This window comes from Elephas maximus, chromosome 2, assembly GCF_024166365.1.
Source record: "Elephas maximus indicus isolate mEleMax1 chromosome 2, mEleMax1 primary haplotype, whole genome shotgun sequence".
Lineage (NCBI taxonomy): Eukaryota > Metazoa > Chordata > Mammalia > Proboscidea > Elephantidae > Elephas > Elephas maximus.
In genome coordinates this window covers 86,512,850-86,528,127 of record NC_064820.1, presented here as the reverse complement: position 1 = coordinate 86,528,127, position 15,278 = coordinate 86,512,850, and the positions used below count along the sequence as shown (strand labels likewise).

Below are 15,278 nucleotides of genomic sequence, written 5' to 3'. Positions count from 1 at the left end.
TGGATTCAGCTGTCATATCTCTTTTGTCTCCTTTAATCGAAACTGTTCCTTGATTTGTCATCTTTCTCTACATTACAATTTTGTTGAATGCAAGCCAGTTATTTTGTAGAATGTTCTATAGTTTGGGTTTGTGTGATGTTCCTCATATTAGATTCAGGTTATGCCTATTTGGCAGGAATAACACAGAAGTAATTTTACGTTTTCCTCAGTGTATCATTTTAGGAGGCATATGATGACGATCTGTCCAGTTATTGGTAATTTTAACTTTAACCACTTGGTTAAGGTAGTGCTTGACAGGCTTCTCCACTGTGGAATTACTGATTTTGCCTTTGTAATTATTAACTTATGGAGACATACTTTGAGACTAGAGTAAATATCCTCTTCCTCCTCATACTTTCATCCACTAGTTTTGGCATCACTGATAATTCTTGCCCAAATAATTTTTTATTATTTTTGTTGCCACGTGGATATTTTTAATTTTATCTTTCCTTCTTCATTTATTAGTTGGCTTTCTACTATAGAAAGAGGTTTTCTTTCTTCCCTATTCATTCATTCACTCATTTATATCAGATGGACTCATGGGTTTTTATTTTATTTCTAATTTTGGAGCAAATTAGTTTCCCATTCAATAGTTTGTACATAAAGTATTCATGACCTTGGATTCATTCCCCACAATGTGTCAGCACTCTCCACATTTCCATCCTAGGTGCCCTTTCCTTTTCTCCTGATTTTCTACCCCTTTTTGCCTTCTCACCTTTGCTTCTGGGCAAATGTTGCCCTTTTGATCTCATGTAATTGATTGTCCTAAAAAGCATGTTCTCTCAGTGTTGCTGTTTATGTTATGGGCCTGTCTATGTTTCACTGAAAGATGGTCTCTGGCTTCATTTCCAGTTGGGAAGGGTGTCTTAGGGCCATAGCCTCAGGAGTTCCTCCAGTCTCCGTCAGGCCAGTAAGTCTGGTCTTTTTTGTGTATTTGATTTTTTGTTCTACAGTGTTTTTCCCCATTCTGTCTGGGCCCCTCTGTTGTAATCCTAGTCAAGGTGGTAGGTGGTGATAGCTGGGCACCATTGGGTTTTTATTTTGTTCAGTGAGTTTTTGATGCTCAAATTGCCACAGATTTGGCCAGTGGGAACCCCTTCAAACCAGATCCTTTGCCTTTTTGACATGTTGCCATTAATCTTTGAGTACCTTGAAGATCATCTTATATTTTTCCAGCCTCATCCCTGGAAACAGTCATTTCTGTAAAGAGCCTGGCTCCTTTTAGTGTAGCAAAGCATTTAGAACCCAAGGCCTGGGTACTAAATATGTGTTTTGCTTTTGGAATGACATGGTTCCTAGGCTCTCTCAACAAACAAAACTAGGAAATAGATGTATGTAGACACACACATCTATACCTTTCTGTTCTACCTTTCTATATGTGTTAAAACATGAGTTTGCACTGATATATTCATTTCAGTCCACCACCACAGAGCGCATTCTAGCCTTTTTTCTGTATTCATAACTCACTTCTCTGAAAGTAAGAGGCCTGTGGTTGTTTGTTTTGTTTTGTTGTTTACATCTGAATTCTTCAGGTACGTAATCCAGTAATATCCTTTTACAGTATGAGTATGATTTGATAGGTTTTCAGTCTCTTGTAATAAAAAATGTCTACAGATGCAGAAAATTAAGGTATTTTCAATAAAAAGTGCTTGCTACTTAATGACTAGAATGTGCTGTATAGCTAAACTCAAATGCACAGTTTCCTTTGAAAAAGGAAAAATACAGAATTGGAGAATTTGTAAATAAACTTTTAAATAAGAGTCTGAGACCAATCATGTAATGCTCAGAGTTAAATTACAAATTACATGTTTTGTTCTGAATTCATGAATTTGCCCTTAAAGATGTCTCTCCAGACATGTGGAAGGATACAGAATATATTTTTTATCAAAATACTTCTACACAATGTGGTTTACCACAAATTGTGGATAGCCAAGGATTAAGCATATAAGTAAAAATATTCTATAAATTTTGCTTTGGGCACAAGGGCTCAAATAATGTTATCAGGACCTAGTTTCTGTCCATCGCTTACCTTTGTTTCATTTGCAATGTCAAAAATGCTGTAAGAAGCTCCAGATTTATATCTTCACAGCTCCCAGTTGAGAACAAAAGAGCACAGCTCTTTATCATTTAAATAAAGGTATTGGGAATGACTCCAACTGAAGTGAATTTGCTTAGCTTGTGTCACGTGCTCATTCATCAACCAGTTCTGACTGGGGCATACATTGTTCTATTGGCCAGGCCTATGTCACATGCCTACTTCCTGACCCCCATCTCAAGCCATATGGAGTAAAAATAAGGGAGGTATGGTTCACCAAAGAAAATCCAAGGAATTGTTAACAGAATAAGGGCTATTTAGTAGGCAAAACAGCAAATGTTCAATATAATGTTGTATTCATCAACTCACTAACTCCACAGGCGAGAAGCAGAGGAAACACCTTTAAGGAAAAAAAAAAAAAACTGGGATCTCTTACAGTGGTTGAACCTAAGGGAATACAAATATCTTACTCTAAAAATGCTCTACTCACTAAAAATAGATGCTCTTTTTTTTAAGAGGACGAAAAAGTAGTATTTTCACTGGCACAGATAATGTCCTAATAAACCAGTGTTTATAAGGTCATTTTAAACTTCACAAAAGGACCCCCTGGTAGCACAGATGGTTAAGCACTCAATCTGCCTACATAAAGATGACAGCCACGAAAATCCCGTGAGGAAGTTCTGCTCTGTCACATGGAGTCACTGTGAGTCGGAATCAACTCAATGGCACCCAACAACAACAACAAACATCAGTATTAAAGAAAGCTGTTTAACTGTTAATAATCATTTAAAAGAAACAAAAACATCTCCAGCCTCTCTTCTCTAGCACCACAGCCATAGGTACTAGGAGTCATATTATTTCAAAATATTTGGATTCTTGTTACACCTCTTGAATTACATGTTTAGTTTAGCCAGATAATATCTATGACCCTTCATTTTCTTATCTTTCAAATGCAAGTTTGTTCTAGCTCTAAAATATTATTATTCTGCTTTATCTTGTACATCTTCATTTTCACCTTAATGGACATTTCATATTGGATAGGGATGGGGGGAGGAGGAGATTAATTATATCTGGAAGAATCTAGACATTAGAAGTAGAGAGGAACTTGTAAAAAATGTAGAGAACGAGGAAAAATGATTAGACTGTTAGTGACTGGTAGGATATATTGTTTGGGAAGGCATAAACTAAAAGCAAACCCCTTGCCATTGAGTCGATTCCAACTCACAGTGACCCTATAGGACAGAGTAGAACCACCTCATAGAGTTTCCAAGGAGCGCCTGGTGGATTTGAACTGCCGACCTTTTGGTTAGCAGCTGTAGCACTTAACCACTACACCACCAAGGTTTCGTTGGGAAGGCATAGAGGGAAATAAACCTGAAAAAAGAAAAAGGGGACCACAATGTGTACAGGGCTTTGAATACTGAGAAATCTGGCTTTTATTATTATTTGTGTGAAAGGGAGCTGTGTAGGAAGATAATGTATAAAATGAATACAATAAGGAAACAAAATTAGGAAGTTATAGTAATAGGTCTCATAAAATGTAATCAGAGTGAGGTGGAGTAGCAATAAAAGAGGAGAGACATTTCACAGACAGAATCAAAAACACTTGGTCATCGGTTGAATCTGGAAATAAAGAAAAGGAAGAAGTTGAAGGTAATATTCTTTAAATACAGTCTTTCGATAACATTAACTGAGCTAGGAGCACAGGAGAAAGAAGCAGGTTTAGAAGGTAGGCAGTGTTTTTGGGATGTTGAATTTTGAAGTATTTGTAGAATACCTTCGTCTGTTCTTGCCTATTGCATATTTCTATTGCATGTTATATTGTAATTCAAATCTACCATGTTCAACTTCAGGCTTTTTTTTTTTTTTTTACCCTTCCTTGGTCAGCTACCTTTCCTTCTCTCTTCAGAGGCTGTTACAATTCCTTATTATTCTCATTGTGTTCCTATCTTATCATTGGTCATTTCTCTGTCAGCTGAAATAGTCTCATATTTTACAGACAAAAAAAAAAAAAACAAGACCATTAGACTCAAATTCCTTCTGAGTCTACCCTTCACCTGCAATATTGAGACCTTTGCTGATGTTTCTTCCCTCTTATCTCAGAACAAGAATTTTTTTTTTTTTCTTTTCAATGCTGACCCTACTATCTGTTCTCTTTATTCCACCTCTTGTTACTTCTTTGCATATATTGCTCATTCACCCTTCTGAAAGAATCTTCAGTCTATCCATTTCTGTTGACTGGAACTTTCCTCTAAGGCTAAGTTGGTGAACAGTCTCAAAACCAAGCCCTGTCAAGTCTATCTGTGAAATGTCTCTCAAATTCTCTTTGGTCTGCTTATCCTGATCATCACTGCCTAGACCACTCCTTTATCATCTTTTGCCTGAACTTTTTGCAGTAGCCTCCTAACTTGTGTTCATATTCCATGTTGCCTCCAGAGTTATCTTACTAAAACATAAATTTGAACATAACTAACACCTGTGACTTAATATTTTCTGCGATATAAATTCATTAACAGCCTTACCATAGCCTCATTGATTACCACACCTCCCATATGCCCCACACTGCGGTAGCTATATCCAATAATATACCATTTCCCAAATAAACTATGGAATACACGTTTCTTTTTCTTTTTATGCTGATCCTTCTATGTCTTTCTGGGGGATGCCTACTCTCTTTAAGTCCGAGTTTCCCAGCTGAAATATGTCCTCTGTACCCACACAGTAGTTCTTCTATCTACATTTTTATATTTCATGCCTCTCACACTAGGCTGTCAAATCCTGCTGGTAACTTTCAAGAGTGCAGATTCAGTACTTAGGTTAGGAGCCAAAGGCCGATTTTTAATGAGGACATGGAAGAATATAAAGTAGAAACATTGAATATAAGCCGAAATTAAAGAGTTCGACCAGGCAAGAATGGAAAGAAACTGAATAACTAGATGAGGCAACAATTTTTTTTAAGTATTTTAAAAATTTATTGTATTGAAGTGTGTTTGAAGAAGCCATGAAGAGGGAAAAATTAAAAATACAAAAGGAGCAAGGACTTAGGAGAAAGGGACTAGCTTTGGAAAAAAAAAAGTTTTTTTTTCCTCTGGAATGAATGAATGCAAATTTAAATTTTACAACAGTGAAGTGATGAACTAAAGATGAAGGCATAGGAAGAATTTGATGGTTTTATCTGTGACAGGAGGGCAAAGTATTAACTCAGGAAGGTAGAATCACCACTGGAGCTAGCTCGCAAGAGTCAAGTGTTAAATATTCAGGAATTTTGTGAGCTGGTTGTTAAACTGTTGATAGCTTGAGTCTGTCATGGTGAGCATATTTATACCACAAAAACTGGCAAATGCTATTCAAATCAGTTTTTGTTTTTCCCGAAGGTTACTGGGTTTACCAGCATACCACTGTACCTCAGGGCTTTGGTGAAGACTGAGCCCCAAAACACTTAGATATTAGTAAAGACTGATTTGAAGTTGGAGAGCATGATTGTATTTTGGACTTTGTCACCCCTGTTTGATGTTTCCTTTCAGGAAATCACTGCTGTACAATAAAAAAAAAGGTAGCTGGTGGTGATCTAGGAGATGGAAATTAACAAAGGAGGTTTTAGGATAGGGAATTTAAGATACTGGAGAGAGAGAAATAAAATGCCAAAAGTGGCATGGTAAAGGAACAAACGCAATTTAACTAGGAGAAAATTAGTAGGGAACTAATGAATTAAGCATTTAATGGGAAAAGATTCTGGTTGGAATATAATGTTTGTGTCATAAGAAATTAGAAAGATATTTCGCAAGGGAGTTCAGAAGAACAGGAGATGCTAAATAAAGATCTCAGTGTAAACATTTCTAGGAGGCGGACAAAGTCATAAATGAAAGAAAGGAAAGTGTGTTGTAAAGGAAGGCAAAGAACTGTAAATTTCAAAGACCTAAAGGGTGGTCAAAATGTATCTTGAAGTTGCTTAAGAATACGGTGGGCAATAAAGAGAGGCAGAAGAACATGAGCCAAGTGCTAAAGTAATAGGGAGATGAAAGTTGGTCCTAGGAGCCAGTAGACAGGTTGGTGATTTGGAGAGGCAGATGCACATGTTTCAAATAATGAGAAGCAGAGGATGCATGGTGGATCATGAACTGAAAGGGGCACAAGAGAACAAGGTGGTGTTCACTCACAGTCAAGTAAATGTTCACTGCCATAGAGATCTCAGTACTTACAATGGAAGTAGTCCCTATCACTAGTGATGCTAGGTACTTCCATAATGGCCATCTGCAGTGTTGACTTACTCATAGGCAGATGAAACAGGGGCTTCAGAAACATATGGTCTGTGCTTGAGGCAAAGCAAGGATGCAAAACAATGAGGAGAAAAGCTTTTCAAATAATTTAACCTTAAATATTTCCCAAAAAGCATCTAAGTATTATTTATCATCAAAAAATCATAACTTTGTTCGACTTTTCTTACGCTTACTTTATGATTTCATATTATTTTTGTTTATTTATATGCCAAATGTTGGAGTGGAGGGACGGTTTAGGGTACAGGCCTATAATCTTTTCACTACAATAAAGGTTTTACTCTGGCCCTGGATGTCAGGCTCATCTAAGTAGACAGTAATTGATTGGCTTTTTTCAGAACAAGGCAAAAATATCTCTTCTGTATGAGCAGAGTCTTCATGTAAGTAAGCTTATGTGAAAAAAGAAAATACTTGGATTCAACTTTCTCTGTTAATATTTATATTCAAGGGCTTAATTTTATATGTATGTTTTTCAGTTTCTAATTTTTTTTTAGTTATCAGAAGATGTGGTATTTCTACCTTTAATCTCTAGAAAAGAGCTTGGTAAAAGCTCGATTTGAAGGGAAAGATGAAATTGTTACTGTGTCTGATTCCCACAGATCAGTAGTCTTTGAGGACTCATGTTGACAGCCTCTTCTTTGTTCATTATATTATTTCCTATTAGCTAAATAGAAAGGGGGTGTGGAAGATGAGGTCTGTATATCAAGTATTGACCCATACTGCATGAATGTAGTAGCCTGAAACCTGTCTTTAAAAAAAAAATAATGCTTCCCAAAATGCGCACAGGCTAGAGGTTGTGTCTCTAAAGCCTACTCCTATTTGAAGACTTCTAGTTTTTAGCTGCTTTAATACATATCTTTGTAATTACAGAAGAAGTGTCATTGGTATTGAGCAGTGAGTACAACTGCTGTGAAACCAATATAATGTGAATTTGTAATTCTAACCTACTCTTGACTAAAATTTGTTCTCCTGTTTTGTAAATCCAAGATAATATTGCAATTGTCCCGTTGTCTAGCACTCAAACAGATATAAATACCCTTCTTCTTTATCATCTGTGGGATACATTTTAAGACTTGATAAAAGTCAGGAAATAAATTCATTTTAGGTCAGTCTCCATACTGCCACATAAATCAATTTTTTTTTTTCCCATCCTGTTCATGTTCCAGATACCATACTCCTCAGCATCTCCTGGGAATTATGTAGTAAGTACATTTGGGTTTGTTTGCTCATAAGAATTGATGTTACGTTTTATTTAAGCAATGAAATAGTCGTCCAGATGTTATGAAGAGCCCCTGTGTATTGGCCAAGAAGTGAATTCATCTGCCAACCTCAGTACATATGTTGATGTTCATTAGTGAAACAGTTATCAATCTGGCCAGAATTACCCTAAGCACTGTGTTTTACTTCAGCATATGTTTCTGTAACTAGTACAGTACACTCTGTCCAATCGTGAAGAGAGTCATCCCCAGTTACACAATGATGTGCTTGAATTTGCAGTTCTCCAGAAGAATAATCTATACCCCCCTCCCCTACACCACTTTCCCCACACAACGTCTAAGAAGACATTAAACTTTCTCCCAATCACAAAGTGAATTAGACAGCAGAATAATGACTAGTAATTTGGGGGGAACCTTCTAGGGTTTCGTCATCCTTAGAAATTCAAAATACGTATTTTCTTGCACATGTTAAATTTTTCCAATAATTTGTATACACCTGAAGTCATGTTTCGCAAGTTTTACACAGTCTCTTGAATTTGCAAATGGTCTTTTAACCTTCATTATATTTTAATCCTTGCTACATCTCAGGGCCACCATAGGGGAAGTTTTGTTACAATACTTACAGGGAAATACATAACAGAAAAGCAAGGATAAAGTAGTAAAAAGGAAAATATTTCCTAAGGGAATTTTTGGAGATTTGTGACTAACTGGAGTGGGGAAAATGGAGTGCTTGAGAAGAATATTGGTGAATATTTTATCTTCAGTAAAAAGTATTTTTATCATCATAATGAAAAGGACACTGTTGATTTGGACCTGTGAACTTAGTGCTCAGGGTTTCTTTAAGCTATGGACACTTAAGAAAGTCTAACTTCTTTTTATGTCTCCTATGAATCAAAAATGAAAGTCAGAAATTTTTTTACAAAGTTTTTAAAAAGCATTTTAACATATTTTTAAAGCCACTTAAGAATAAGCCTGATACATGTTTTTGTGAAATAACAGACACTTGTTTGAAAGGAAATTTAACTTATTTATTAAATAGTAAATATGTGTACTATTTGAAATAATTGGTAGGCTGTATCTGTGCAGTCAGACTGAAGCAAGTGTAGCCATTTAATAGTTAATTTGATCACTGTACATAGAGCATCTGAATAATTTAAATTCTAAATCCCATTGACTGAATTATCCATTTTGGTTGTTGGAAATAATTGAATTAACTTTAGAATTACCTGATTTCCATTTCATTTGGATTGTGTAGCTGCAGCCTTAGTGAGCCACAGCATTAGTCAGCATTGCTCTCATTTCTAATATATGTGACAGCTGAAGGTACAGTGTTCCAGAGGTGCTGAAATTGATGCTGATAGTCAGAAGGAGCAAGGAGCATCCATGTATTTTCAAATATATGAATCTCTAAGAGAATATCTTTTGGTTTTCAGTTTTTATATAAACCAGTATACAAAAAAGTAAGAAAATTACAGTAAACTAAATCACAGACACACGTGAATTATTTCTACTTTATGGATTTGTAAAGACTCTGTTAAATGGTTTCTCCTTAACCTCATTATATCTGATGTGATTAAGTCGTGAATAATAAATTAGTGTTATGGTCTCATTGTTTTTGGAAACTTGTCAAAACAATCTCAATATATTTAAGCTAAATTATGTTTTGAATAATATTGAAATGATTAGGCATTCAAAGAAAATTAATTATGGAGAAAATATATTTTGTCTGTTATTTTCAAATTGGATCACAGAGATAAGTCTTAACCTTTTGTTTTTTGTTACATTGTTTAATGAAATGCCTTATTTATGCTGAAACTTTATATAATTATTTAGGGTCCTCCAGGAGGTGGAGGGCCACCAGGAACACCCATCATGCCTAGTCCAGCAGGTATTGTAATCAAACTAGTCTTGCGGGCATTTGATCATTAGAATAAGATCACATAATACAGAAATTGTATTTGGAAGGAGGTTAATAGCATTCATTATTTCATGATGGTTAAAGAAGTAGAATAGAGGAGGCAAGTAGAAAGAAATATTGCTCTTTAAGAACTATTGTCCAGTTGCTTTAAGCATATGGCAAATTCTTATTGTATGAATAACATACTTAACGTGAAAACTATATTGATTTGTATGAATTACCCAATAATTCATACTGTTGACTAGTAATTCAAACTAAAAGATTCCTTGAGACTAAGGAAGACAGTCAACATATCCAAATCTTACAACTTAGAAAAATTCTACATGAGTAAAACATGAAATGTATGGATCCATTAGGTTTCAAATAGCAAATCAAACCCATCACATCTATCACCTTACTAAGATAGATAGATGGGCTTATGGTCTTATTTATCCTACATGTCTGTAGGTGTTTATTAGCTAACTATTCAATCTACTGTGTAGTGAGAAAGGCTTTTTTAAAATGTTCTAAACTAGAATATACTTTAATATTTCCTTAGTCATTTTATATAATAATTTTAAATACTTCTAATGGTAGAAGTTTACATCAGCACAGCCTCCCTAGAAAGTGTCCAGGCAACATGCATTAAGAGCCATGAAAAGGTTCATACTCAATTGACCCTATAATTCTACTACTGAAGATGATCAGAGACACAATCCTTTATATAGAATAAGGGTACACATTTATTATAGTCAATAGTGAAATACCTAATTCATACCTAATCTAATTATAAAAGAATTATTAGATAAATCATTTATGGAATTGATAGAATATAATGTAGCCATTAACATTATTTTCAAAGAATTTTTAATGACAGAGGAAAAAATGCTCGTAATTCAATACAATATGATCACAATTTTATTTTAAATACATATAACACAGAAATCTGGAAACTAGAAATAATTTAAGCTAAAACTTGATCAGTGATTACTTCTGGATGATGAAATAAATTAGGTATTTTTTATTTAGTTCTCTTTGTTTAATTTTAAAAGCTTTTTATAAAACAAAGACAAACCCGTTACTGTCAAGTCAATTCTGACTCATAGTGACGATTATTTTTGTAATTAGAAAAAAATTTTAATTGTATTTTACTGTTAAATTCACATGTTCTTACTTGGTTTGTTGAATCCAAGATATAGAGAAGCTTGAAAGTAAGTATCATTAATTATGCCAATAAATAATAAATTTTAAGTTGAATGTTTTAAATTTAGAAAAAAAGTATGAATTTCATAATGAATGCAAAATTCTCCTTTGCTTCACCAACTCCTTGGACTAGAGCTATAAATATTTCATGGTTCTCTGCCCTCAGAGCATCTTCATTGGAAATGGAACAGAACTGCTCATCTTACCCACATTTGCATTCCTGTATATTATTCTGTAATTTACAAAGCTAACATGTGATTAGTAAATGTTTCACTATAAGCCTAAAAAAAATCTTTTTGGAGTAATACTAAACATTGTAGGTAGTCTGATAATTTCTCCCTTTCAAGCCAGGAATTGGCACCAGTGTATCTTCCAAGCCTTTTTGCGTGTTCTTTTATGTACTAATCCTTTATCACAGTCACTCTGGTGATATGACGCCAACCACTCCCCCACCCCAAGAAAATCCACTTTATTATAAATTTTTTCTATATGTAAAGGGAAGCCAGACTAGAAAATCTCTGGTGAAAATACCAACTTCATTCCTTTCAATGTTTTTGTTTGTTTTGCTTTTGTTTTTCAGATCAGGTTATATTCTTGGTTGGTGTTAAAAATGATAAATTTATTTTTCTTTCAGCATGTTAAATATTCATTCAGCTCATTTTCCTTTCACCAAGAGTAAAGCTAATAAAGTTAAAAACCATTTGAAGATTTTCTATGTTCAAAAAGCAATCCTAGTTTTTTTGAAAGATAACTTTTTGTGGCATAGAGACTAATCCATTAGTTAAAGCTAACAGATATTTATTGTCTGCCATGTGCAAGATGAACAACTGAAGGTCCTTTTGCTTCTCTCAATGAGCTTATTATAACCTAATTGGAAGCAGGGAGGGGAAAATAGACAGATAAAATATTAACTGTAATGCAAACCAACGTTCAACGATGAGGGAGCTCCTGTGCACTTTGAAATGTCAAGGGAAAAAAAAAAAAAACTTCATCTAAGAGGTGGCATTTGAAATTGGCCTTGAATAGTGAGTAGAATTTCAGTAGGTGAAGATGAGGCAGAACATGCTTGGATGAAAAAAGAGCAAGAAAATATGGGGTTGCAAAAGGTATACACTGGAAAGAGCAAATGTCCTGGGTTCACAGGAATATAATGTACAAAACAGATATAAAAAGAATTAGGGCCACAAATGTAGGTTAGGACCTTAATTAGTATAAACAAATAGGGGTCAGCCTGTGGTGGGCATGTCAGCTTTTCAACAATATAATATTAATCTAAAAATGAAAAAATAATATTTAGATTTATGGATCACTGTTTCCAGATAACCTACAAATGGCATCTAACCTACTCTGTAAATGGTATACTCAAAAATAATAATAGTAAACTTTTTAAGTCTAATAAGTAATCACACATAAGAGAAAAAGTAATTCCTATCCCCCATTCTTTAGTTACTGCCATGAGAAAGCAAATGGTTTTTATCTCTGCCTTGTTCAGTACATTCTGAAACACATTAAAAAAAAAAAAAGATGCCGTAATGCATTATGTTTAAGAAATCTGTGTAATTATAAAATATAGAAAGCTATGTCTTATAATTAATGTTTCCTCAATGTAAAATAGCCAGCCTTTCACTCTAGGTTTTCCATTATAAGAACACCTATATGCTCAGAGATTTATTGAGAATTAACTAATAGACATGAAATGCTAAAATGTTAAAAACACGTTTATATTCATATGCTTTACACTTATTTTTTAATAATAAATCAAGAATTAAATGAATAAAAAAAAATTATCAAAACTCATTCTGGAGAAAGCTGAGTTTTACCTCAAATAAGAGAGTTTTTTATTCTAATTGCATAGTCTCCTTTCAATCTCTTTCTGTTTGTGTTAAGCCAGATACGTCACCAGCTTTTACTAATTATTAGCTATATTGGTGTATAGAAAACCTAAGGAAATAATGAGAAATCCAGAGCTACTAAATCTGAATTTTAAAAGATTTTTGTTATATGTATAGATATCCTTGCTTAAGTAGGAATTCTAAAAGCATCCATGTTTTTAAAAACATAAAAGCTTTCCTGTAACTTTTTAGGTTTTTTAAGTAATATCCCTTTTTACCTGAATTATTCAGGTGATTATTATTCTTATCACATACCTAATGTACTGAATGGTATTTCTTGAATTGGAAAATGACTGCCAGGTATTTTTTTTTGAGTATTATTAGTAAGACCATTTCAAGTTCTGCAGCTATCAGTATGGATATGTATCCAGATATGCTTTATTTATTAAATCTTTTTGATGACTTACTTGGGAGTAGATTATAAAGAAAGATATTAATTAAATAATATTTTGTTTTAGATTCAACCAACTCTGGAGACAATATGTATACTTTAATGAATGCAGTACCTCCTGGACCTAACAGACCTAATGTAAATATGACTTTTTGTTTTGTTTTATTTTTGAAGACTTTGAAGCTTTAAGTAAATTCCTTATCCAGGCTATTATCGAAACTGTGTATTTTATTTTCCAGAAGCTTATTGGATAATAGCAAAAAAAAAAAAAAGTTTATACTCTGGGCTGAAAAAACATAATACATAATATATATAACAATATAACAATATTTTTATATTGATTGAATGTAAATGTAAAACTGAGCCTAATCATCTATAAAATGTTGGTTTCTAGTCTTATTTTCCAAAGAATACTTAATGATTAGTACTGACTATTCAAAAATGATGAGTAATATGTAATCACTTAGGTTAACCTCATTTTTAGCATCACTAAATTTTACTTAATGTGATCATCTATGTTTTTGGATCCTGATAATAAAGTATGAAATTGGATATGCATGTTTTTCTATAGACTAGGAAATCATCTGGAGTTTAAATATGGAACTGAGGCAGTTCTACAGTGAGAATTTGGATGTTAATAAAACACATGGTCATGATTTTTTCACAGAAGTTTATAGTGAAATAATATTTTATTTATCTATGATATAAAGACCTACCTGCCAACAAAAAGAATATTTAAAACAGCTTATACACAAATACATATCTATATAAAAAAAATATAGGTTGACTTAAAGAAGAATCAGAAGACATATAAGGAATTGCCATAAATACACCAAAAACCAGCAATGAAATAATTATAACTGAGTTTCCTAGCAATGAAGACAACAAAGGGAAACATTAGATCAGTTCTGTCCAATATGGTAGCCAAAACCACATGTGGCTATTGGATACTTGAGATATAAAAATAGCTAGTCCAGATTGAGATGTGCTGTAAATATAAAATACAGAATTTTTTTGAAGACTTAGTATTAAAAAAATGTGAAACATTTCATTGAAATTTTACATTGATTACATGTTGAAATGATAACTTTTTTATATTGAGTTAATAAAATATTATTAAGATTAGTTTCACCTGTTTTTATTATGAAACGATCACTACTAGAAATCTGAATTTACTTGTGTAGCTCACATTTTTGATTTGCATATTTCTTTTAGACAATACTACCTTTAATTATCACAATTCTTTTTATACAATTGTTTTTCAAGAAAAAGAGACTTTCTAATCACTAATATCTAGAAAAGGAACCCTGGTGGTACAATGGTTAAGTGCTCTACTTCTAACTGAAAGGTTGGTGGTTTGAACCGACCCAGCGGCTTCATGGGAGAAAAGACCTAACGATCTGCTCCTGTGGGACAATGCTGCTGTGTCATATAGGATCACTGAGTTGGAATCAACTCGATGTCACACAATAACACTGTCTTAAAGGCATTTTGGATATGAAAAGGCACAGTGAATATGATAATGAATAATGTCTTTAGAAGTGCTGCAAAAGATACAGAAAAGCTCTTCATACTACAATTTTGTATCGTAAAACTTGGTAATATTTGAAAGAGAAGAAGGAAGGACGGAGGAAACCAAGAGCACATAGAGCTGAAGACATTTCTGTCAGGGCTTTGAACTGGCTCGAACCCCTGCTGAGAATTTGCATTTCTAACAAGTTCTCAGGCAATGCTAATACTGCTGGTTAGGCACCAAATCTGAGAACCACTAGTAGAGGAGTGTTTCTCAAATTTTATTACACGTAAGAATCACCGGAAGATCTTGTTAAAATGTAGACTCTCATTCAGTATATCTGGAGTGAAAATGCAAAGTCTCAGCAGGAGTCCTAATCAGAATGAACCGGTTTGAAGCCCTGATTTCTGTGGGCAGCTAAACTGATCCCAGTATGTTCCATTCTGATTCTCCAACTTGATACAAAGATAAGAGATCCAAGAAAAGTAGAAGACGAACATGTCAACATTTCAAATGTCATTTATCTAAACGAGAGGTAGAAAAAGCAAGAGCCTTTTCCGGGCCAACCTTGCAGGTTTAAGTGCTAAACTGACCAAGCATACATACACATAGTCGTAGTGTCTTTTAAAACTCCCTGGGGGTCCAGAAAAAAGGGTCAGATCCAAGGAAGTTCACAGGCTAATGGCACCAGAGTCTCAACCCAGACCTAAATAAACTATGCTTCTGGCAAAAGTTGAATAACAGTAGTTGGTTCAAAGTTAATCTTCTTGCATTATCATTGAAGCATACATATTTCAAATTGTTTACTGAAAAGCAA

General features: G+C 33.9%; 1 protein-coding gene across 5 annotated transcripts in view; it reads left to right on the top strand.

The window, feature by feature from the left end:
• Positions 1 to 15,278, top strand: part of SSBP2 (single stranded DNA binding protein 2) — a 302,711-nt gene that overhangs the window by 266,441 nt on the left and 20,992 nt on the right. For all 5 annotated transcript variants that reach the window (XM_049866960.1, XM_049866967.1, XM_049866977.1 and 2 more), the window contains 3 exons: positions 7,515 to 7,550; positions 9,399 to 9,453; positions 13,016 to 13,086. In XM_049866960.1, the coding sequence (XP_049722917.1) occupies positions 7,515 to 7,550; positions 9,399 to 9,453; positions 13,016 to 13,086 (162 nt within the window). The remainder of the gene's footprint in view (positions 1 to 7,514; positions 7,551 to 9,398; positions 9,454 to 13,015; positions 13,087 to 15,278) is intronic.